General features: G+C 38.7%; 1 protein-coding gene across 1 annotated transcript; it reads left to right on the top strand.

Moving 5' to 3' along the window:
- Positions 1–22,536, top strand: SEC22A (SEC22 homolog A, vesicle trafficking protein). Its single transcript, XM_063288784.1, has 8 exons — positions 1–81; positions 3,504–3,593; positions 3,833–4,036; positions 6,035–6,198; positions 11,911–12,105; positions 16,637–16,755; positions 19,154–19,219; positions 19,990–22,536. The coding sequence occupies exons 3-8, from the start codon at positions 3,855–3,857 to the stop codon at positions 20,188–20,190; spliced, it is 927 nt and encodes a 308-aa protein (XP_063144854.1). The 5' UTR covers positions 1–81; positions 3,504–3,593; positions 3,833–3,854; the 3' UTR covers positions 20,191–22,536.
- Positions 22,537–26,154: the final 3,618 nt, after the last annotated feature.

Genomic DNA, 26,154 nt, shown 5'->3' with positions numbered 1-26,154 from the left:
CGTGTCAGGCACCCAGAACTCCGCGCGGGAGGCTTTCGAGCGGCGGTCAGGCGACCGATGGTGCCGCGTCGACTAACCCAGGTAATTCTGCCTCCCCTCCCCCCCAGTCCTTTCTGGTTGCTTAGCAACGAGGCAGCCACGAGGGGAAGCGCGGGCCCTTTCTTAAGGGTCTGGGCAAAGGTGTAGTGTGAACATGGTTACGTGGATGTTGCCTTCCTGGGTTACAGTCGTCCGCGGTGGTGCCCTTTTCTGCACGCCTGGAGAGCCGGAAAACAGCAGTGCTCGCCTATGAGGATCGGAGACCTCAGAAATCACGCCAGCAAGCTTTGCTGCCGTTTGTGTCTTCGTGGGGTTTCTGTACTTCAGCAATTCACCGACAAGGTCCAAAAGGAGAAGTTTCCTCGTCCACTTACATCTTTTGAGTAGTGGCTTGTCACGCAGGAATTAATTACCCAAGGAAAAGGGCCTGATTCTCTTCCTTAGTGGGCCAGTGTGTAGGAGTGAACACATGCTTGGTTAACCTTCGAGAGAGAGCTATAGGAAGGATCTGAAACATAGCTATATTCAGAAGCAGTCGGATAGGCCTGCTTCTAAACTCGGTGCTTGTAAACTATAAGAGGCCTGCTAATAGCTGTGCAGGAGGAGAACTCACTTCTGTTTCTTTCCTAATAGGATATTGAGAGAGAAGGGACTAAACCGTTTGTGGGAATCCTAGTAGAGCTACCCAATTTGGGCTGCAACCATCTGGACAGCCACGATGAAGGCAGAGGTGGGGTCTGCATCTTTTTGCTGCTATCTGATGATTTAGTGGATTTTTGCAGCCCAGATATGGTAGTTCAGTTTTCTTCCAAGAAAGACATGGTTTCTGTGTTAGTGAAATGCAACTTGCAGCAGCCAGTATGTCCAATAGAGAATGAAGCTGGGAGTTTAATTCAACATATGGAAACCACCAGCAGTCAACTTCCTCCTGTTCAGGGCAGTTGTTCAAGCGTTGCAACTGAAAATTATTTAAGAATTTTAGTAAAGATAGTGATATATGGAAGGCAGCCTTCCCCACAGTGATGTCTTCCAGATGTGTTGACTACAATTCCCATCATCCTGAAACAATACTCAATAGGAGTTTCGTAATCCAGTACAATTGAAGGGTGCCAAGTTGTGGAAGGTCATAGCTGCTTAAGCATTCAATTGATGTTTAATGAATATTATAGTATTCATGAGTTCTTTACTCCTTTGTATATCATCCGATACTGGAAGTTTTCTAAATAGCTACAAAGCACAGATAAAAACCAATGCACATCTACTCAGAAGTGCTACTGAGCATATAAGAAATTGTATATGATTGCTGCTTTTAAAGCTTTCCAAGGAGTCATGTAACAACACTATGGCTTTGTTTGCATTGTTTTAAGGCAGTTTGGTCTAGTGGTTAAGGCAACAGGCTAGAAACTGGGAGACCGTGAGTTTTGGACATGAAAGCCGGCTGGGTGATCTTGGGCCAGTCACACTCTCCCAGCCCAACTCACTTCACAGGGTTGCTATGGTGGGGAAAATAGGAGGAGGAAGGAGTAATAGGGATGTTTCCTGCCTTGAGTTATTTATAAAAATAATATATAATGTTGTTTACCTTTTAGTACATTATTATATTTACTGTGGACATTTCATATTATATATATATTCATTAACTGCTGGAAGTCCTAGCAGATTACAGGTGGTCCTCATTGAACTCGTTCAGCAACCATTCAAACTTAGGACAGGGCTGAATAACTGGTAGCTACAACTGGACCTAATTATTTATGGCCATCACAGCATTTGTATTTGCTTTGATTTGAAGTCTTTGGTTAGAACAGATCCAGATGATATGCCTGTGGTGTGTACTTGTTCCTTTCTTATGGATAAACTCCAATTGATAGAGCCCACTATGTACTGTTCTGAGTTTTTTTCCTCTGTTAATAAAAAAAAACTTTGTCGTCATTTTTAGCAGAACTGTAAAATCTGAGACAAATAGGAACAAAACTAGAAACACAAACTTGAAAATCACTGGGTAGAATTTATTCACAAAATAGTGAACTCAGTGTAGACTTCAACAGGGGAACTCAGTGTAGACTTCCACAGGGGAAGAGTTGACAAAAGGAAGAAAGTACTTTGAGTAATAAATTGGGTCAGTTGGGACATATTCTATATACAGCATGCAAGATTAAGTAACATGGGACTGAGTAGCCATAGCTCCTTGTTTAATGCAAACCTAGCAATCACGTGATGCCATAATATAAAATTTTCAGGCATAGTGTATTATATTACTCAGCATGCTTATTTTGTTATCTGAGTGAAACTGTCAGCAGGCTGACAAATCTGTGTCTGAAGTGATTGGGTGAATATCATATACCCAGGAGGCTATAATGGTCAACTGCCTAAACCAGTTATGTAATATGACCCTGCTTTTCTAGTCCTCAGTGGGAAGAAAATCCTAATTTGGTGCCATTTCTTAAAGGTGTTCCAAATACTTTCAGGTAGCAGCATCTGATCTTCTTCAGGGCTACTCTTCTTCCTTTGGAGAAGGAAAGTTGCACTGTCATGGGAACATGCAACACTGGCTCAGCAAGGTCAGAATCTGTAGGCATGTCATTATTACACCAGTAAATAATCTGCCATCATCCTTCCAACTTTGGAATTGAAAAGAATTGCGTGGTTACTGAGATGTCCCCAGCCTAAACTCCAAAGTTTTAAAGTAAAGAGGAAACTTAGCCATTTGTCAGATGGGAGCTCTAACTCAGTGTGACAACTGGAATTTTGAAATAACACATATGGACTGTATCCAAAGAGATAATTTGTTTGTTTGTTTTTTAGGATTATTTCCGTACTGCCACATTCCAAAATGATTCCTGGTAGTTTATAGTAGTGTTAAAAAAATCATAAAAAGACAGTCATTAAGACTCAATTAAAATATTCGATTAACAACAGCACCTCTCACCTTGGCATCCAATCTCAATCATCTCATTTTATAAATACTGTAAAGTGAGACTTGAGTGTTTTTAATTACATTTTGTGTATTTTACAAAATGCTGCCTAGAACACAGTTTAAATTCCTGTTATGAATTATTACTAGCAATACCTTTTGCATTATGAATGTTTTAATAAACTCTGTTTTCAGCATTATAAAGTATAATATATTTAATGACTTGGAACAATATCTAAAACTAAATCATCTGGTACGCTGCTTAGTGCTGATCATCAAACAGAGAAAACAGGATGGGGGCTCAAGTACATTTGTACAAGGTCCCCCCTCACCCACCGAAATCCCTGAAGTGAGGCAAAAGCCCCACACAGCCCAGTGGGAGACTATGGAATCTTGGCTGGAAGAGAGAGGATCGAAAATAGAAAAGATGATGACAGTGGAATGGAGTATCTTGGAAAGAAATATTACTGGCTAGAACCCTAAACAGGAACACTCCTGGTACCATTTATATATTTTAGTGGTTACACAGTTCTCTCTTTATGTTTGCTTCCAGTTGGAACTGCTCGGTGGAAAAATTCTAGCAAATGTATGCTGTTTGTCATTTAATCCAGACCTGTAAGCTGCCAGTTAGGTAGCCATCCTGGTGAGTAAGAATAAGCTTTAGGCAAACAGTTTTTGAAAGTTAGAGGAGAACTGGTGTGGTGCAAATGGTTTTCATAGCTGTATGAAAGGGAGTGGTTTAGTAGGTATTTTTGTGGCTTACTAATGTTGGGTATTGTGAAACTAACTCAGTCCTCTCAGTCATCAGCTAATGATAAATCCAAATGGCATTATGAATGAAGAGAAAAATAAATATAATGCTACTTATGTTCTCTGTTGTAGATTATACTTTTTATTGCTGGCAATGTCCATTATCTTGTCCGCTTCAGTGGTCCGTGTGAGAGACGGACTCCCTCTGTCTGCCTCTACCGATTATGAGCAAAGCACAGGTGTACAAGAATGCCGAAAGTACTTTAAAATGCTTGCAAAAAGACTCACTCAACTCCCTGATCGATGTACCCTGCATGCAGGACAGTATAACATAAAGTAAGTTTTCTCTGGCATGTGTATACTTTCTGCAACGCTGCTCTTTATTGTTTCATATAACTTAGATAGCTGCTCTGATAATGGTGAAGAAGACATCTTTTTCCTACAGTGACATTTAGAATTACAATCTTATTAAGAAGCATCTCCCCCTCAAATCTGCATATCAGTTGTGCTTACCTGCAGAGGCTCTGCTCTTGAACTACTGCTAGAACAATGAGCTAAGGAGGCAGGGCAGCTCTTTTGAGTAGAGGCACCTATTAGAGGTTGGATTGCCTGCTGATTTCTGCAGGATTATTTTAAGCAAGATTCATCTGGGTCCATCCCTTTGTGTCTCAAATATTGAATCTTCCGGCAATCCAAGACCTGGCATTAAAAAACTGCTTTATTGCACACTTTCTTTATTAACTGCAACGTTATCTATGGCAGCACTTACAGCTATAGACTCAGTTGTATAACTATCTTCTGTATTATTTAAGGAAAATAAACCTCTTTGCATCGTAACCGTTCATTTTTATGGTATGAATACTGTATTTTGAAATTGATTATTTATGAAGAGGAACCAGGGAAATTTTATAAAATCTTTATGTTCTTAAAAATGCATCTTTTATTATTTAAGAAGAATAAATTTGATATTCCATCCTCTCCGTTTTTCTGTACTGTTATATTTTTGTAATTCTTTAAAAATGGGGGGCAGATAGTATATTTTTATAAAATGTACTACATATTTTAAGATGAAGTGTCCCCTAGATTAGAGTTTACAAAGAAAACAAGTGGGAAATTCGTTCTGTGTAAAGGAATGTAAATTGTCTATATGCACAGTGCAAAGATAGAATATTTATCTCATCTACATTTATACGCTAGGCCTTTGAATGACTCAGTCTTAATATATAAATTTCCCTAGATCTTTCTGATAAATTCTTGACATTTCAAAATAAAATGTTCTTAAGAAAAATAAGCTAATATATCAGCCTAATTCTTTTTAGCAATGTTGGGTATATGGCATATACATCAAATTGTCCTAGAATTGCTGTTTTGAATTGCATAAGAAAATGATGGGCTAATGGATTATTTTAATGGAATGCTTAATAAATGAAGAGCGTAAGCATGTCCTAGAGTTTCGATTAGAAGTGGGGATTTTTACATTTTATGATGAGTTTCCTTAATGTCTTTTTTGGATTCTGATGAAGAAGCATCATTGCTAGAAAAATATTTCATTCTCTCAGTCATAAAGATAATTCTATTGACCTTTTTTGTTGTAGGATGAAGTAGATGTATTGTTAGGAATAACTGATAAAGCATTCTGAAGGCTATATGCCTTCTTTTATCTATTCCCTCCTTTCCTCTTTGAAGTGGCAAAACTCATATTCCATTCTTCTGCATGTTTTTATGTATGTTTGTATATGAGAGAACAAGAGAGATGCATATCATATTCCACTCACACACACATACACACACACTCTTCTAGGAGAGCAGGGTTACTACTGATAGTTAATAGCAAAACATTAAACACAAGTAAACCTTCATTTTCCCATGAACACAGCATTATAGATAGAGATGTGGAACATTATATTCCCCTTATGGGAACATGGAACCATGCCATTCTGGGAAGGAGTTCAGCGGCTTCTGGAGGTAAATTCTCTGAACCAGAAATAGTCTGGATCCAATACCATGTCCAGAATACTCCAAGCTGGATCCAATACCATGTCCAGAATACTCCAAACTGCTTCTGGTTCAAAGGATTTACTTCTGGAAATCACTCCCAGAACAGCGTGATCCAAGAGGAGGTTCAGCAAGATCAGAGAGAAACATTCTGTTTCTGATTCAGTGAGTTTTGCACGTCCCTAATTTATTTTATCATGAATAGTAATACCTTCATTAGACTCATCATTACTCCTCTTGTTTTAGTAATGTGTAAAGCCTGCCTAAGCTAATCTATGAATACATGATTTTAATTTTGAAATGTTAAAGACACACTTTTCCTCCCCCATCAAAATACAGTTTTATTAGTTCCCTGGGAGTGAGTTACATGATGCTCTGCACTGAAAATTACCCCAATGTCCTTGCCTTCTGCTTCCTGGATGAGCTTCAAAAGGAGTTCATTACCACATACAACATGATGAAGACAAATACAGCAGTCAGACCTTACTGTTTCATTGAATTTGGTAAGGAGTTCATCACTTTCCTCAATAACTGGTCTGGTTTTGGGCATCTAAATGTGTGTTATGTATCTTTCTACTTCAGCATGGTTTACAAAGAGTAATATTTTGCATTCTTTTTATTCATGAGGTAAAAGAATGCAATTTGTAGTTAAAATCTACATTCACATGTTTGATTCACAAACCTTTACAGTGAGTTAAAATCACCTCCAAATGCCTGACAAAATATTATAGTTCTACCTGTTTCATAGGGATTTGGAACAACCCAAATGGATCTGCTTTATTCAAGAGTAGTTCTTCTGCAGAGATGGAATCTGGATCTTCTGCACTTAGCAACAAGGAGGAAAAGGTGCTTTAGAAGATCTAGGAAGTTTAGATTTTTGCTGCCTTACAACTGATCATGAGTATACAATGAGTTGCATTACTAATCATTGGTGTATTTGGTTCTGTCAATTTCATTAGAGGGTTACTTTCTGCGTAATGTTTAAATAATTTTTGTTAAGTATCTTCCTTGTAGACATGTGTCTATTCTTTCTCATTCTTGCGCTCTCTCAGCATCTCTGGCTGTTTCTTTTTTCTTGAAATACCAGTTTAAGATGCCAGTGTTGATTGACTGCATGGCTTTGCAAATGTCCTGCCTTTTGATGAGTCTCAAGGCAATGTTTGTACAATTTTACCTTCAAAACAAAAAACCTGTGAAATAGGTAAAAACTTGTGAGCGGTGGGGGCAATTTTACATATCTTTATTAAGTAATAAACGATATCAGAAATGCATATAATTACATATAATTATAATTACATATATATACTTATGCATATAAGTAATAGAAATTTGAAAAATAAATAAGTGAATATAATTACAGTATTTGTGTTAGTGTTAATCTACAGAGCATGATTTTGTAGATGCTTAGTACTATAGTCCTAAAAATCCTTTTAATGGGATCTATTCCTATTACATGGAATAACCCAAAAAGCAGCCCTGTTTTTTTTAAAAAAACAAACCTAATTAACAGAAATAGAGAATGTAGGATAAAAAATGGAAGACATGGAATGACTATATTTCACACAGCTTGATGTCTCTTACAACCCTGTGCTCTGCTTATTTTATGGCCATTTCACTTAATGCCTACTGTTTCCTTGGGGATGCAGTGAAATCAGTCTGTCTGTCTGTCTGTCTGTCTGTCTGTCTGTCTGTCTATCTATCTATCTATCTATCTATCTATCTATCTATCATCTATCATCTATCTATCATCTATCTATCATCATTTCTGTCATATACCACAGTAATCTGCATGGATTCCTGGTGAGTTATAACAATAAAACAATATTAAAACCAAGACAACAATACAGTAATAATGCATTACAGTAATACAGCTGGCATGCATTCATAATTTCTCAAATGCTGTCTGGAAAAGCTCTGATTTTAATAGCTTCTAGAAAGCTATTAGTGTGGGTGCTGATCAGAACTCAGTGGGGAGGCTGCTACATAAAATGAGTACTGCAACAGAAAAACATGGTCTGTGAGCCCCTCTCCCTTAACCACTAGGTAATAGGGAACTGTTAACAGATTTTTGGAGGGAAGCATGTACCAGTTGTGCTGCCTTACTCTGGCAAAGGGTGCATGCTCCTGGGATGGATGAGCAAAGAACACCTGGAGTGTGTGCTGATGGTATAACAGTCCCAGCAAGGTCTCCCAAGGCCTAAAGTTCATTCAGCTGCCTAGTTAAAACAAGGAGGTATCTATATAGGGCAGTAGCAATATAGGAAGAAGCTGGAGGTAGATGATCTTATGGGAAACAATGACAAAGGCATAATTTCAGACTATGTGGAAGAAGGCAGTGGTAAACCATGCCTATACTGTATGTTATTAAGAAAACCACGTGGATAGACCATGTAAAGTATTTGATGATAAACTAACAGGTAATGGCCCCTCAGGTCAAATGGCACTCAACAAGCTACTGAGGAAGGGCTGAAAATGTTTTGGAGTAGTAATGGTATTTATGACACCGCTAGATTAAAGCTTTTGGGATGTCTAGTTGCTGATGTTGCCATCTGACAGAATTTCAGTGGGAACAGGAAGGATAAGAAGCATGAACATGGGAAAGCTCAACACAGTGAAAGATGAAATAAACTGATTACACATTGACATGTGTAGGCATCAGTGAACTGAAATGGACTGGAATTGGGCACTTTTAGTTGGGAAATCATACTGTTTAATACTCAGGAGACAAAAAACAAAGAACAGCATTTCATAATCCAGAAGGATAGAATAAAGTCTGCACTTGGGTACAGTGCAGTCAGAGCCCAAATAATGTCAATCAGACTTCAGGAACAACCCTTTAATATGGTTATTCAAGTTAAAGTTCCAACCACTGATGCAGAAGAGGTTGATGAGTTTTATGGTCAGGTTCAATCTGAAATCAGCAGCATATGCAGACAAGATGTGCTGCTTATGGTTGGAGCCTGGAATGCCCATGCTGGAAACTGTCAGCCCTACAAGGTAGGCCAGATCATGAAACTGACTCCACAAGAAGACTAGAACTGTACTTTACTGAGAGAAGCTATAGTAACAGAATTTTGCAAGTATACATGTGTCTTACCTTCCCTCCCTGTTACATTCCATTGAGTCAGGGAGGAGCCAGCCTGAGTCTCTTCCTAACACTGTCTTTCCCAGAGTTTAAGGAGTGCTTCTGCCATTGTTGCTTCTGTAATAGTTTCTGAATATTCCCATCAAGGCCATCTCCATGGCTCTCAGCAGAAACAGTAAGAAGGAAAATAGTTGGAATGTATGGCCAAGGAAACAAAAATGAGGCAGGAGAGTCAATTTATGCCAATCCAATGATTTCTTCATTGCTAACACAGTCTTCACAGATCAAAAAAGACACCTATATACATGGACACCAGTTGGAGTTCATAGAAATCAAATTGACTATATTTTTATTGCAAGGAGGTGGAAGAGCACAGTTATAAGATGTGTCCAGGGGCTGACTGTGGAAAAGATCATAACTGCCCAGAGTCCCCCGATGGGAGGAGATGGGCGGGGACAAATTAAATAAATAAATAGGTCGTGTTCAAGTTCCAGGCAAGCTAAAGCAGAAAAAGCCAACCAATTTTCTACAATACAATCTTGAATATATATCAGTTTTCAAGGAGAACATCAGAGATTGCTTTCAAGTCCTGAACTTCACTGACAGGGGACCAGAAGAACTGTGGAATGAAATCAAAAGAGTTGTTAAAGATAAATATGAGAAGAGACTGCCAAAGACCAATAAACAGAGGAAAGCAAAATGGGTTTCCAAACTAACTGTAGAAATTGTCAAAAGGAGAAGAGAAGCCAAAACCGAGAAAGACAAAGATCTCAGGAAGGAACTTAATGAAGACTTTCATAGAATTGTTAGACAAAAAGCAGTATTATAACAACATCTGTAAAGACATTGAAGATGGAAACAGAGAAGGAAAATCTTCAAAAAAATCTCTGAACTCAGATAATAACTGAGTCAAAGAATATCAAAGATGGAAGGAGTATACTGAAACTGTACACTAGAGATGTCAACAACCAAAGTACTTTAGAAGACATTCCCTGCTTACAAGAACTTCTAGTATTAGAAGATGAAGTGGCCAGTGGATTGGAAGAGATCAGTCTACATACTATCAAAGAAAGGAGACTTACAGAGTGAAATCCCTTGTACAGTTTTCTTAATTTCATGTGCTAGCAAAATGCTTAGGATCATCCAAAGCAGATTAAAGCCCTACATAGAAAGGAAGATATGAGATGTTTAAGATGGCTTTAGAAAAGGCCAAGGAACAAGAGAACATTATTGCTGGTGTATGCTGGATAATTGAGAAGGCCAAAGAGTGCCAAAAAGAAGTCAACATGTGCTTCATTGATTATAGAAAGGCCTTGGATTGTGTAGACTACGTCAACCTGTGGAATGTGTTCTCATTCTGTGAATAGGTTTCACGTTCTCACATGAAACCTATTCACAGAACACGGCTAAACAACGTTACTCCATCCTGACAAAGACAAGGTTGTATGCTTTCCCCATATTTATTCAGCACATATACTGAATATATATTTAGGAAAGCTGGACTGGAAAAAGAGGAGTGTGGGTTTAAAATTGTAGAAAGAAACATCAATAATCTGTGCTATGCTGATCACAGTACTTTGATAGCTGAAAATGCAAATGATTTGGAAGTCTAGTAATGAAAATCAAGAAGCACAGTGAAAAAATGAGACTAAGATTAAATACTAAGAAGATCAAACCAATGCCAACAGGTACAGCAGCCAACCACAGAACTGACAATGAAGTTATTGAAGTGGTGGATAGGACTTTAAGAAAGCAGGATAGAAAAAGTATTAACACTTTTGAACTTTGGTATTGGAGAAGACTCCTGAGAATACCATGGATAGCCAAGAAAACAAACAAATGGATCATAGAACAAATCAATCTAGAGTTCTCACTTGAGACACAGATGACCAGGCTCAAAATGTTTTGGACATGTTATGTGAAGACCTAGCTTCTTGAGAAATCTATAATTGTGGGAAAGGTAGAAGGACGAAGAAGAATAGGACAACCAGCAGCAAGGTGGATGGACTCAATTACATTGGTGATGAATGTACTGTTAGAAGACCTGAAGGATCAGGTTGGGGACAGATAATCCTGGAGAAAATCTATTTATGCAGTTGCTGAGAGTTGACACCAGCTGGATGGCATGTAATTGTTCAATCAGTATACTGATTCTGAAGTAGAACTTAATAGGCTAAAGTCAGAACTTCGAATTGCACTTGGAAATCTATGAGCAGCCAATGCAGGGCCCAAAGCACACTGGTATAGTGACTTGTTTGCCTAACAGGTAAGCTGCTGCATTTTGCTGCAGTTGCAGTTCCTGGGTATCCTTCAGATGCAGCCCCATGTAAAGAACATTGCAGTAATCCAGTTGTGTGGGGGATAAATAAATGAACCACATTGCCAGTGACAGTGAAATGGTGTACGTCACTCCTCAGTTTCACAATAATATCATTTTTTTTAAAAAAAATTATTGACAGAAGAAGAGTACAAGTCTATATGAGATTACACTGGAGTAAGCTCCTAAGAATTTAATGGGTTGTACTTTTAAGTCAACATGTATATTATGGCACATCAGTTTTGATAAGCACAGTGATAATTAGTGTGAAATTATAAATAGGCTGGGAATAAGTAGAAATAAACCTATTTCATCTACCCTGCACTCACTGTACTGTATATCTTGCTAACTGTTAATATGTGGTTGTGATGGTGTGCTTATGTATAGGGAATAATTTCATGCTATAGGAGATGGCATTCTAAATATTATGAATATAATGTTATAATTCAGAAAAGTGCCTTGAGCTCAGAATAAATGCTTATTTTTCCTAAGAAAGTATTCTGAATTACAAGAAAAACTAAACCAAATGTAATTAATTAATTATATTGCACTTTCAGGCTTGCTAGTGCATGAGACATTAGTTTATTCATAATTAAATTTTTAGCATTTAATCTTCTGGTGCTGCAAAATTAATTAGCCCATGATATACTAGGTAGAAAGCAGCAACATTAAAATTTTCCACAGTGAATGTAAGAATTTTAAATAATGAATTTAAATGTGTGTATCTGAGATGTATGTTGCCCATAAAGCTATGGGGTCTCCAATGATGTTATCATCAAAAATCTAAACGAAGGTTGTTTTAATTTTATACAGATAATTTTATTCAGAGGACCAAACAAAGATACAACAATCCACGGTCTCTGTCAACAAAGATAAATCTTGCTGATATGCAGACAGAAATTAGGCTGAGACCACCTTATCAGATTTCCTTGTCAGAACTGTGTTCAGCCAATGGATATCTGTACGGATCTCTACCAGAAAACAAAGATACAAGAAAAATATCTCCAGGTGAGATGATAAATTTAAGTTTACTTATTTTGGAATAAAGGCAGAAATTGATCTCTTTTCTTTGGTGAATCCTTTTTGTAAATCTCTTGACTAGGGCGAGGATTTCTGTGACATGTCATTTTTTTTCTGGAACCTTTATTTGAATTTATAAGTAAGTTAAAACATGTTTTAGAGTGATCTGGTGAAAATTAGATGCTTTTTTTTTTTGCCTGAAAAGTCATATTTTGACTTTTTAATGGTGTTATGTCATATTTCTCCTTAATTTTGTAACAGACATTATATTTTGGTCATTTTTGGTCATTGGCAACCCTCCTGATAAGCCAGCAAGTTCAAGCCAGCAAAGAAAGTGAAAATTTGCCTGTTTTTTTTTTTCTTATTTGCTCCCCAACTCAGGGAGGTGTGTGTGTGTGAGAGAGAGAGAGAGAGAGAGAGAGGTGGGAACAAAGGCTTCTCCCCTGACCAGGCCTAAAAAAAAAAGGTGAGAATTTGCCTGTTTTTTTTTTTTTCTTTTTCTTATTTGCTCTCCAACTCAGGGAGGGGTGTGTGTGTGAGAGAGAGAGAGAGAGAGAGAGGTGGGAACAAAGGCTTCTTCCCTGACCAGGCCTGAAAAAAAAGGTGAGAATTTGCCTGTTTGTTTTTTTTTCTTATTCACTCTCCAATTCAGGGAGGCGTGTGTGTGTGTGAGTGTCTGAGAGAGAGAGAGAGGTGGGAACAAAGGCTTCTCCCCTGACCAGGCCTGAAAAAAAAAGGTGAGAATTTGCCTGTTTTTTTTTTCTTTTTCTTATTCGCTCTCCAACTCAGGGAGGGGTGTGTGTGTGTGAGAGAGAGAGAGAGAGAGGTGGGAACAAAGGCTTCTCCCCTGACCAGGCCTGAAAAAAAAGGTGAGAATTTGCCTGTTTTTTGTTTTTTTTCTTATTCGCTCTCCAACTCAGGGAGGGGTGTGTGTGTGTGTGAGAGAGAGAGAGAGAGAGGTGGGAACAAAGGCTCCCCAACTCAGGTGTGTGTGCGTTCGAGGTGGTGGAGTCACGTGAGAGCTGCAATCTGATTTCAGCATGCCTAAAAGTAGATGTTCAGCGAGTGTGAAATTACAGCGTCTTGTTCAAGAATTTGGGGAGCAGATTTTCAGTAGCGATGGTGATATTTTGTTTTGTAGATTGTGTGAAGTTAAGGTATCGGCTCAAAAGCATTGTAATATTCAACAACATAGTGACACCACGAAACACAAGAGTTGTTTAGCAAGATTTACCTTCACTGAGAGCAGGCACCATCTTTTCAAGAGAGCTGCTTCTTCAACTGCAGGTTCATCAGATACCCAGTGAGAATTTTGTAAGGATCTCTGTACAGTGGTAGTTACCTCAAATATTCCCGTAAGGAAATTAGGTAGTGGTAGCCTCAGGCATTTTTTGGAGAAGTACACCAGTCACCCGATTCCAAATGAATCAACTGTAAGGAACAATTACATCTCTGCCTGCTATGAAGATGTGTTAGGAAAGATAAGATCTGCTGTTGACAAGAAGATACGGGTTTCAATAGATGAAACAAGTGATGTAAATGGAAGATATGTAGCCAATCTTATTATTGGCCCTCTGAAATGTGACAAGCCTGGTGAAGTATTTCTTCTAACTTGTGAAACTCTACAAAAAGTAAACAATGCCATTATTGCTATGCTCTTTGATGATTTTATGAAACTACTCTGGCCGGATGGTGTAAAAAGGGGAAATATCCTTCTCTTTGTAACAGATGCCACTCCATACATGACTAAAGCAGCCAAGGGACTTACACTTCTTTATCCAAAAATGATCCATATCACATGCCTTGCACATGGTTTACACAGAGTGGCTGAAGAGATTCAAAGCAACTATCCTGATGTAGATAAGATAATTTTGAATGGGAAAAAAGTGTTCATTAAAGCTCCACTTCAAGTACAAAAGTGCAAAGAAATTGCTCCTAACTTGGGCTCTCCCTCCCCAGCCTGTCATGACACGTTAGGGGACTTGGCTGGATGTGGCTATGTATTATTTCACAAATTATGCTTCCTTGCAGCAGATAGTTAAAGAATTTGTTGTGAATCTTCCTCCATCCAGATTGTGCCAGATTCCTTTTCTGAAACCTTGGCTGGAAACTTAGCATATATAGGATCTAACTTCAGTGGATTATCAAGAGCAATCACGCGCCTTGAAACTGTAGGAATGGAACTTAGTGATCTGTGAACATTGTAAAACAAACTGAGAGTGATTTAAAGCAAGCAAAGGGGAAAGTGGCTGAAAAAATTGGTGATAAACTGCAAAGAGTGCTGCAGTCTAATCTGGGTTATTCAACACTTTGCAAAATAAGTAATGTTCTAAATGAACTCGAAGCAAAATTTGAAGACTTGCAGCCAGAATTTTCTCCAGATGAGTTTGCTTTTGTCAAATTTGTTCCTATAACCTCTTGTGATGTTGAATGGAGTTTCTCCAGATACAAGAACATTCTGGTGGACAACAGAAGGAGTTTTGAGTTTGATAACCTCAAGATGCACATGGTCATCCAATGCAGTTCTGCTGTTAATGAAAACTAATCCAGGGATGACCATTTACTCAAAATGTTCATTTGATTCCTTCAATACTAGCACTTCTGCACTGGAAGTGAAGAAGAATAAACCTTTTAATTTGTGTGTGTGTGTATGTGTGTGTAAGCACAGATTTTTAAAAATTGTGCTAATTTCAGAAAAATTGTAAAGTCATATTTTTGCTTTAAAAGTATTTTTGGTTTAAATAGATTGAAGGTTTTAAGGTCATAAGTGCTTGCATATTTCTAACATTTTTAGGTCACAGAAATCCTCGCCTTACTCATGACCAACTGCAACATGAGGGCTCTGGTAATATGGGGTCTTGAATGACTGGCTCAACTCAGACGGGGGGAAGGATCCTGACTGGTTTATCAGGATCTGTTTATTACAGAACTTGATCACTCTATAGTGGTCATCTATAAGAACTCTTTCTAATGGAGCTTGAGAACCAATCGTAAAGCCTGTCTTATTCTGGTGATTTTGACATGTTGAGTTTAGAGTAAATGGATGTTTAAATGAGTAACTGTATTTAAAACTCTGTCCCCCATCCCAGCAACTTCTCCCCAATTACATGTTAAGCTGTGCTCAACTTAGTTCTCAGCAAAACAAAAAGTGTCTGCCTTACAAAGTTTGGAAAGAGCAGTGCTCAGACAGAAGCAGTCCTCTTTTCTAGAGAAATTCCCTTTGTCATTCCTGAGCATTTTCTGACTTTATGAACTACTTTGGAGAGCCTTTTCTGCTGCAGCTGTTTAGCGCACACAAGGCGGAATGACACCCCTCTTTCTATCAGTGTTCCAGCTCATTAACTTCATTGTTGGCACCTTTACACTTCACTGATTTAGACAGAATGATTTAAATATGGTTCATGCACCTTATTGTCCCTCTCTCTATGTTGCCTAGACTACTGGGGGTTTTGCCTTTTTTTTTTCCACATTCGGTTTCTGTCACTTGTAGAACCTCACAGTAACACTTGTACACACATTCAGTATGAATTGGCAGTCATTTGTGTGTATGTGGCTTTCCATGGAAGAGATGAATATCAGCAAAGATGCTTACAGTTTGTATTCGCCTTGCTCTTTACTTTTGCCTCTTCATTGCCACTGCGCTCACTGAGAGAATGGCAGCTTTAGAGCTCTTTTGTACCCAAAGGTAAATAAATGCATATGAGAGTTTCAGAAGTCATCATACATCTCTTAGCTTTCCTCTGATTCTGTTCTCAATGTTCTGTTTAGCAGAGGCCCTAAAACTAAACCTATCTTGTAGAACCCCATGAGGATCAGCATGGCCTGTCTTTTGATAGATATCCATATAGTTGACAAAGGTGGGATTGACTAGATGTGCATCATTAACTCTTGGAAAAAAGTAGCAGATGAGTCTGGAACATTTTTGGTAGTGTTCCATATCTTCAGAAATAATTAAAAATGTATGCATATGGTGAGTTTTTAATCCTCCATACCCTCTTTAAGAAGCACCTCTCACTGATACCTCTGTGCCTTCTGAGGAAGTGTGTTTAGCATGGGCTTCAAATCACTCTTTAGAGCTGTAACATGCTGTAACAAAGAAAAAAACTGAAATGTGAGAAAGCACGATTTTGAAAGCCTGGCTTACTACTCATTGGCTAATTGTGAAAGCAATTTTATGTCTGTGTTTTTTTGTTATTAATTTAAGTCTTATGCTGCATGGCTTAGGTACATTAGTCTGTTACATTGTTACGTCTCGTAGAAATTAAGTTCCTACTCAAGCAAAAAATGTATTTTACCATGGGGTGGGGGGCTGCAGCCCAGCAATTTCTGGTATGCATTTCAAAGTAAATGAAAAGTTGCAAATTTGACCACTCATGCCCTCAGTTAAGCTGTGTTTCCTCAGTTAAGGTACATTTCTGGAGCAAGAAGAAAACACTGAAAAATAGAATTAGCGGGTTTTGCTCGGACATTAAAGAAAGCTTTTAAAATATTTATACTGTTTTCTTCTCTCTGCTACCAGCTCCTCACCAGCGACTGGAACCTGTGACATTATCGGGAATTGTTTCCTTTCTTCTTAGCCTTTTATGTGGTGCTTTGAATTTAATTCGTGGTTTTCATGCTATAGAGAGTCTTCTGCAGGTACCGTAGTTACATTCATAACTTTCAAACAGGAAAAAAATGTTTTGAAGATTTTTGGAGGGTAACTTTATTTTCAAATAATCCAGCAAATCACTCTTGGAATGGTAATTAGATAAGGACATTGTCTTTCCCTATCATATGGGGTTACAGGCTGAGTTTGCATTCCTGAGCTGAACTGTTTGCCATCTCAATTTCCTAGTTTCAAGAAAAAGCAAGAGAGATTTCTGATGCAGACATGTTTCAGACATCATTCTCTCTCGCTCGCTCTCTTCCTCTTCCCCCGGCTTTCTTGAAAGGAAATTGTAGCCACAGAGAAATCTGGAATGGACCGTGTTAAATGTCTGAGAGCTGCATTCCTTCTTAAAATTGTCAAGGGAAGTGGGAACCTGTGTTGTTTTTCTCTGTTTATCACATAATAAAATAGATTGAAGCTGATATGTTGTAAGTTTTGTTCTAATGCATGCCAATATTTATTTCTGATTATAAGGCAATTCAGGATGTATTAATCCAGATTGATGTGATGTTTTGGACAATTCCTTATCAAGGGATGGGATCTTTATCCCCATGGTGAGGCTAGTGGCTAGATGGGGCTCAAAGACTCTTGCACTGAGAGAACTATCCCATTTGCTTTCTCTCTCTTGCTCTCTCTGCTGATCTCTTTTGAAACGCAAAAGCTGGCTGTACTTTGAAGAGGACAATGTGTACATATTGTCCATCTTTTAACAAGGGAGATACCTTAATTGCCTTAGTATTTCCTTGTCCTACTCTAGCGTGCATATTAAAAACTTGAAAAGTTTGATTGTCCAAAACATCACATCAATCTGGATTAATACATCCTGAATTGCCTTATAATCAGAAATAAATATTGGCATGCATTAGAACAAAACTTACAACATATCAGCTTCAATCTATTTTATTATGTGATAAACAGAGAAAAACAACACAGGTTCCCACTTCCCTTGACAATTTTAAGAAGGAATGCAGCTCTCAGACATTTAACACGGTCCATTCCAGATTTCTCTGTGGCTACAATTTCCTTTCAAGAAAGCCAGGTATTTGTCAATTGAGTTAAATTTCTGTCTTCTTTATTACCATTAATAAACAGTTTTTTTCTGCCCACCATTCTGTTCTTCCCTCTGCACTTTTCTCCTCCCTCCCCCCTCCCTCCCTCCCTCCCCTGTAACTTGACCTAAAAGCCTTCACATATTCCTTTTTTTTTCTTGCTTGTATGGAAGAACTCCTTTTTCTGGGAAGTGGGCCAACTGTAAACAATTATATATAATCCATTTGTATTGTGAGTTCCTATAAAACACATATGGTGGGAAGGCAGGAATTTTGTTCTGGGTTAAACGGTCAAGTCCAGTGCAGAGCAAATGGAACTCGGATCTTCTGGGCCCAAGGCCCCTGCCCAGGATTATTAGACATCCCAGTTACAGAAAATCACCTTATTATACTTAGCTCTCTTGCCAAAATAATTGAATTTACTTTCTGGGTCCTGTGGCTATTGTTTTCCCTTTAGTTTAAAATCTTACTTTGTGAGAGCACAGCACCATCTGCTGGTTATGTTCTGTTATGTTCTATTTTACATGATTCTCATTGAACAAACCAGGTCTGGGTTAAGGACAAACTAAATATGGTAACAGCTGATCAGCTTGTTTAAAGCAAATATGCAGAAATTACTTAAAGTGGGAGCAGGGCTTGTTTCCAGTTCTAGGATTAAAGGGTAAAGTAAAGTTCAGGCAAACTGCTAAGCTTCCCACCTCAACCTGATTCAGGCTTCCCACTTCATAACTTAGCTTTTCTCCTATCCTGTTGAGGGAACAGCTTTCGGGGAGATTAGCCATGGACGGGAGATCAGTTGACCCTTCTCACCCAAGTGCTTAATGCAGATCTGGCTGTTGATGAAGAACATTTATAAAGACTGTTGCCATATTTTATTTGTCACTTGGAAGTACTTTTTATTGGCCCACCCATCCCAGGTAGTAGTCAGTAGATGGTAAGAGAACACAGGCCACTCCTGGCTATTTGCCTAACCTGGTAATGTTGCTTTCTTTGCTTTGCAATCTTTTAGATATTACATGATCAACTGGATTTAATTTCAGTTTCCAAATATAGGGATCCTCATGTGTCTGTTAGAATGCAGGTGGATAACATCCAATTCATCCTTGTGGTTCCTGATTAGAGGAGGAAGCTGCTGTGTGGAAGATGGATGATGATGGTGATGATTTTCTACATGGGAGAATGTGCAACAATAGTGATACAATAGACCCTAGAAGAAAGCAAACCTTGACTGATTTTTGGAAAAGTTTCCGAAACAGTATTTCAGATAGTAGTCTATCTTGTTTGCATACTCTAAAATACGTTGATTTGGGAATGCCTATTTTGCCCATTTTTTCAGAATGAAGAAGATGACTTCAGTTACGTTATTGCCTTTTTCCTTGGCACAGCAGCTTGTTTGTATCAGGTATGTTCTTATGTGTTTTTAGATGATAATAAATTTATCATTGGTCGCAATCAAAAAAAGGCTTTAGGTCATAAGTATTCTCAAGACTCTACTGGATTTGATCATTCTGCCCAGATGGCTGATTAACGAAAAATGGACCATATTGAATGTATTAACTTTTGAAATAAATAAATGAATGAATAAATAAATAAATGTAAGTTTTGTAAAAGATATTTTGGTGAGCTTGTACTGTCACTGTAAAATTTTGTTGCTTTTATAAGATTTCTTTAAACTGATCCAATGTGTGAGATAAATTATTTTCTGTTGCTGCTTCTCAAAGTAATTCCTTTGAGTGCTGAAAGAGCATTTTATCTTTGGGAAGTGACTCATCTTCTTTTGTATTATGCATGATGTTTGATGGAATTGCTGTTCAAGAAAGAACTTAAAATTCTAATCAGTTATAAAGCAAGTCATACTGTCCAGTTGCCCAGAACATCCAGAGTCCAATATGCAACCAAGCTCAGTATTACCATCTGTATATGGTTTCGCAAGGCAGAATTGACTGACAGATTTTAGTTTTCTGATGTGTCTCACTCAAGTTCTGAAAACTGTTCAAAATTATAGGAAAGCAAACAGGACCTTTCCCCCCAAAAGGATAGTAGTAATATTGAAAGCTTTTTTTCTTTATGTTGGATAGAGGACTTTTCCCCTTTGATTTCTTTGTGTTCTTGCTACAGTACTGGATAAAATCCTACAAGCTATCCTTTAACCATAATATTTTTTCTTTGCAGTGCTATCTGTTTGCATATTGCACGAGCTGGCGGAACATTAAATCTTTCCTAACGTTTGGCTTAATCTGCCTGTGTAATATGTACCTTTATGAATTGCGCAACCTCTGGCAGATCTTTTTTCATGTGACTGTGGGTGCTTTTTTAACATTGCAAATCCGGCTAAGGCAGCCACAAGGGAAAGCTCCCGATTACAATGTGTGACGGATGTCCTCTGATAGTTTCACGGCAAACTTCATCCGAACAGTATTCTTCTCAGGAATGAAAAGCTTTGCTGCGCGAAGAGAAGTTCCCTGTACTCTAAGGCACTAATAAGTTGACAGCGAAATTCTTCCTCAAAGAATAACTTTTTTAAAAAAGGTCCAGGAACTAATTGGGGTACAAATGCAATCCAGTGCTGGAGAATATACCCCAAGGATAAATGAGAATTTGGAGGGCAGCATGAAAAGCTCCATATTCAGAACTCTGACAACGACAAGAATCTGTATTGGACCTGCTCTGCATATTAAGTGATTTCTCCAGTCCCCAACCAGTTTTGCCTTTGTGAGGCAAGAGAAAAGGCTGAAATAAAGGGATGGTATTGCATATTAACAAACAGTTCAGTATGAATGAATTCCTAAATGCCAGATTATTGGATTGCACATAAATTTAATGGTGTGTGTCTGCATTTTCCTTAATTAAAACCTAACCCGGAAACCATCTGTTCATGGGGATTAGTTCTTGAGCCCCAAAGGCCTGCCATCTAGTGCTGAGTTAATTATGAACTGCATTAGTACTTCTTTTCCTTCTTCCTTAGATTAATGTGCTTTGAAAGAGAGTTAGAAAATGACCTTATCTGCCCCAATGCATAAATAACACCACCACGTTTTCTCTTCAGTTCCTTATCTAATGTTTGACAGATTAAAAAAAAATCAGTTTGTGACAAGAGTGGGAGGAGACAGATGTTAACTTTTCTCTGTATAATATAAATCAGAAAATGATCTAAACAGTTGACTAGACTAGATTTAGAAAAAAAGCTAATCCTTAGCCATTTCCATTTCTCATGAAAATAATTAGCGCGGAAGAAACAGAGCTTTGGATCATTGCAATTTATTTATTTATTTGTTAGTGTTATAGCCTAACTTTATTCCACCTTTCCCCACCACCACCCCAGTCTACCCCAAGAATCCCGTGAAGTAGCTGGGGCTGAGAGAGAATGACTGGCCCAAAGTCACCCAGAGAGTTGCTGTGGCTGAACATGGACTAAACCTGGTCTCCCTGCTAGATCACGCTGGCTCTCATTGCCAATGTATAATTTGCAGGGTGAACTGCCTGTGTTAATCAACTTTTGTATCTGCTGCAGGTAGGATACAAGTAGCATGGCAAGACTGAGGCTACAGCTTTTTTTTTTTTTTTGGAATGCAGAGATTCACAATATGTATTAAGCTTGTTTAGGCAAAAAGTAGGGGTTAGATGAGAACTATGAGTATTTGAAAAGATGAGTAGATGAGCTGAATTCCAGACGAAATTAGGAACCGTTAAAGCCCACTGAAATCAGTGCAGTAGGACCTTTAAGTTCCTTTCAGATACTGTCTCTCACATAGTGGGATGCAAGAACTGTTCAGAATGTTGTTGGATACTGTCGAGCAATTTCTTAGCCAAAAAAAAAGTGGTGTGAAGATCCTAGTAGTTGGAGGCCAAGAGACCAGCACTGTTGGGGGTAGAGAAACCAGGAGACCAGTACTGTTTCCAGGCACAATATAAATCATGTCACTGATACGAGATAAAGGAGGTTTCTCTGGGTGAATTCAATGGCAGAATAGGGTAAGACCATACTGTCTGCAGTGAAAGAGCTGAGCAAAATTTGGTTCAAGCAAAGACATTAAAAGTTCCTCCTTGCATTAATACATTGCCATTTCTTAAAATATTTAATTTTAAGGAAGAATTATATTGAATCAGGTGTGCTGAAAGATAGTTGGAAAACTTTCTGAAAAAATTGCAGGAGAGAGAGATTTGTTTTGGAGTACTGCAATCCTCCATAACCCTCACTAATGACCTAGTATTTGTCCCTTGGCTTGAACCTCATGTCACCTGCAAGTTGTGATAATCGTAGACTGATTCAGTGGAGGAAACAGTCTTTGCTTGGCCTCATATAGCACATTACGCCATGATTTGCTTAATCACAATTTGAATAAGCCATAATTGCTTGGTTTCGTACAACGCTAAGCCAAAAAATAAATCTTATTGTGGCTTGGGTTTATACAAGCCCAACCTCTGTATTTTTGCCAGTAATGTAATTTTCAGTGTTTCACATATTAGATCCTTTTCTACAGCATTATGATTATAGTACTTTATGGGACTGCGCTAAGCCAGCAATGAAAAGCCAATGCTTTATGCCTTAATTAAATTTATGGTGTACACTCATGTTCTACAGGAGTGAGAAAGTGTAAAATAGCTCATGATAGATATTTCATAGAGAACCAGATGATAACAGTGATCTCAGAAGTGGGTGCCTGTCCTTGAAACATTAAATATACAAAGGATTTCTTATATATGGAAACTGTTTTGTTTTTTTAAAAAAAAAGGTGCTTAGAATGTTTATACAAGAAAGTACTTGACATAACCTCTATGGCTCCTACATTGCTATTTTTCCATATTTCTAGGATACATCATAGTAAATATCTTACCACTTTTTGTAGTATAAATTTGCCTACAACTATTGCTATGAGTTGCACAGATTTATTCAGATAGGCTCCAAAGAGTTATTTTTATTTTCAGCTGTTTGGACAACTTCGATGAGTTTTAATTTCTGTACCCCTCCCTCCAAGCACGAATGCCCAATTCAAAACTAGTTTGCTGTGTACTTGTGGTCAAGGATGAATGCCACTATTCAACTATATGCGCACACATTTTCACAAAGCTTTATGGTAGTTTTTTCTCTTGGATTTCAAAACCGTAGCTAGAAATGCTACTGACATAGGTCTGCTTACAGTTGAGAAACTTTTATGGCTAAGTGATCACTATAAACTATAGTTAAAAGAATTGGCAGCATTGTTTAATCATACAATACAACTTATATAGGTAACTATCATTAAATCAAACAAATCGATGTGTACGTGTGCTGAATTGTCCAATTTAGTAAAAAAAAATTCATGTATCCAGGGTTGAAACTTACCTTCTATTGCTGATGTCAAGCCTATGTAATACAGAAAGAGTTCATCATGCTTTGCAATGGCAATACATCTAAATTAAGTATTGTATAATTACCATTGTAGTTGTCCAATTAGCGATAATTTGTCTTAGCTATTCGACTTCAGCTACCAGCCCAGGTCTAACTTCATGGCCCTTATTTCCAGCCAGCTATCCTCTGGAAGTTTTGGAAATTATGGCATTTATTGTGGAAAAGAATGGCCTATACTGCTTGCACACAGACCTGATTTAAAGTGGTGGATTTGAGGCTAAGTTTATTCTCTCTGAACTGCTTAGAATGTTCTCAATATATTCTGTTTGGTTTTTTGCACTGTAGGTAAGAGCAAGAGAACAACTTAACAAGAAAAGGTTTTCTCTGTTGGCTTCCACACTTCTTTTAACACCCTCCCACGTGCCCCTTCCTCAAGAGGTCATTGCTTGGCTCTCCTCCATTCTGGACAATTATCATCCAGTCTCCAATGTTCCCTTTGTGGAGAAAGTTGTGTGAAAGGTGGTTGGACAGCAGCTACATGGGATTTTGGAAGAAATGGATTATCTGGACCCATTTCAGTTGGGTTTCAGACTGGGTATAGTATGGGGAAGCACTGGTTGCACATTCTGATTACCTTTGGCAGAGCTGGGATGGAGGTTGTGCATCCATTCTTGTGCATCTTGACCTATCAGGGGCTTTCAATACTGTCAGTCACGGTATCCATCTGGATTGGCTATGGAAGATGGGAGTGGGAGGCACTATATTACAGTGATTTACTTCCTTAGCCTCAGTCTGTAATGATGGGGATAGTGCCCGTGGCCCCTCATTTTGGGATGCCTCCAGGCTCGATGTTCTACCCTCTTTTTAAAAATCTTCTATGAAACCACTGGGTGGGATCATCTGTCAGTTCAGGGTCTGATAACATCAGTATGCTAATGATACCCAGTTTTATATCAACCCCAGGCTGTGCAGGTGAAGCTGTTGATGTGCGGACCCAGCGGGAGGCTGTTCAGATCTGGCTGGGGTGGAACAGACTTCGGCTCAATCCTGACAAAACTGGGTGGCTGTGGCTGCTTGACCCTGAGGTCAGGGATGATTTCATTGTTCTTCTTTCTTGGGGAAGCACCCACACACACACTTTGAAACTGGTGTGCAACTTGGGGATCCTTCTGGACTTGCAGCTACTGCTCAAAGAGCAGGTGGCAGCTACGGCCAGGAGAGCCATCACACAGGTTCATCTTGTGAGCCGGTTGTGCCCTTTCCCTGACCAGGAGGCCCTTCAGACCCAGCCCTGGTCACCTCATGACTGGATTATTGCAGTGTGCTCTACATGGGGCTGCCCTTGAAGATCTGCCGGAAGCTACAGCTAGTTCAAAATGCAGTGGCACAAGCAGCAATGGGTAGCAGTAACTGCTGCTACGCAGACTGCATTAGTTGCCAGTCAGCTTCTGGGTGCAATTCAAGTTGCTGGTTATCACCTATCAAGCCTTTCATGGCACAAAGCCTGGCTATCTGAGGAATTGCCTATCTCCGATTGTCTCTGCCTGTCCGGTACATTCAGGCAGTGGGTGTGCTCCAGGTTCCTTCTGTTAAACACTGTCATCATGTGGGACTAAGGAAGCATGTCTTCTCTGTTGTGGCCCCCACACTCTGGAACAGCATCCCCCAAGAGATACGGACCGCACCCTCTCTCCTGCAGTCTCCAAAAACCCTTAAGACCCGGCTTTGGTTCCAGGCTGGGGTTCATGTACAGTATTTGTCAGGCCCCAGTTGTTAGGATTGTTTCAGTCTGGGCTGTTTGTGTTGTTTTACGTTTTCAACTGTTTTTACTGTTTTTGGATTTTGAAAGCCACCCAGTCTCCTGGAGTGGGTGGCTATAAGAAATTTAAATAAATAAATAACAGAGAAACAGCAGTCCAATAATGTAGCTAATGATAATGACTTCAATATGCTGGAAGTACAGTATAAGTGTTCATTTGAAGCTATTTTTTATTGAGAGAGGAAAATGCTGGTTAAACGGTATCTAAGAAGTATCTTCGGACACATCAGGCATCTTTTCAAAGCATGAACAAAGGCTTATTTCAAGACATTTGCTTTTCCAGTAAGTACAGTTGAGTCTTATGATGACAAATTGAAGATATACACAGTCATGTGAATACGTAAGTACACCCCATTAAAAATGTTGATCGTTTTAACATATTTCAGCATAGATATACTTCACCCTCATTTCAACAATACTGTTAGATAAAGGGGACATAATATACCAAATATCTTGTACCAATTACTTTTTGTAGTATATTGTGTATTTTAAATAAACAAATGCAAAACTTTGCATGTGGAAAAAGTACACTCCTACATTTATCACTACCTCAAATACCTAAAATTAGAATCAGGTGCACCAAATGATTAGAACATTGTTAGAGAGCATCTGGGAGGAATCTGTCTTACTGAAACCTCAGACATTTAGTTTGATTTGCTGTTTGTTGCTGTTTGTTGATACATGTGTGGTATCACCATGTCTAGGTCTAAAGAACTCTCTGAGCCTTCAGAAAGAAAGCTATAGGTATCTATGAGTCTGGGAAGGGGTTGAAAAATTGCCAAACAATTGGGCATCAATCATTCCACTGTCCGGAAGATTGTCTACAAGTGGAGATTTCAAACAGCTGCCAACTTGCCCAGGCCAGGCCGTCCCAGCAAGTTTAGTCTGAGAGCAGAACACAAGATGCTGAGAGAAGTCTCTAAGGACCCCAGAATTTCATCAGGTGATCTACAGGTAGTTCTCACCATTACTGATGTCAAAGAGTCTACTATTTGAAAAAAGCTGCACAAATTAGATCTACATGGGAGGTGTGCCGGAGGAAACCTTTACTGTCCAGAAAGAACTTCAGAGCAAGATGAAACTTTGCTCATTAACACTTAGGCAAAGGCCAGGACTGCTGGAACAATATGCTCTGGACAGACGAGGCAAAGATAAGTGTTATTGGCCACAAAACCAAATGACATGTTTG

Source organism: Candoia aspera, chromosome 1, assembly GCF_035149785.1.
Source record: "Candoia aspera isolate rCanAsp1 chromosome 1, rCanAsp1.hap2, whole genome shotgun sequence".
NCBI classification, from domain to species: domain Eukaryota; kingdom Metazoa; phylum Chordata; class Lepidosauria; order Squamata; family Boidae; genus Candoia; species Candoia aspera.
This window is presented reverse-complemented; position numbering and strand designations above follow the sequence as displayed.

Bases quoted from the DNA above. Each gene is read 5' to 3' on its own strand.
- SEC22A (XM_063288784.1), top strand. From the start codon at position 3,855: ATGTCCATTATCTTGTCCGCTTCAGTGGTCCGTGTGAGAGACGGACTC. The intron at 6,199-11,910 runs GTAAGGAGTTCA...AATTTTATACAG, and splicing joins TTACTGTTTCATTGAATTTG to ATAATTTTATTCAGAGGACC. The intron at 16,756-19,153 runs GTACCGTAGTTA...CCATTTTTTCAG, and splicing joins CTATAGAGAGTCTTCTGCAG to AATGAAGAAGATGACTTCAG.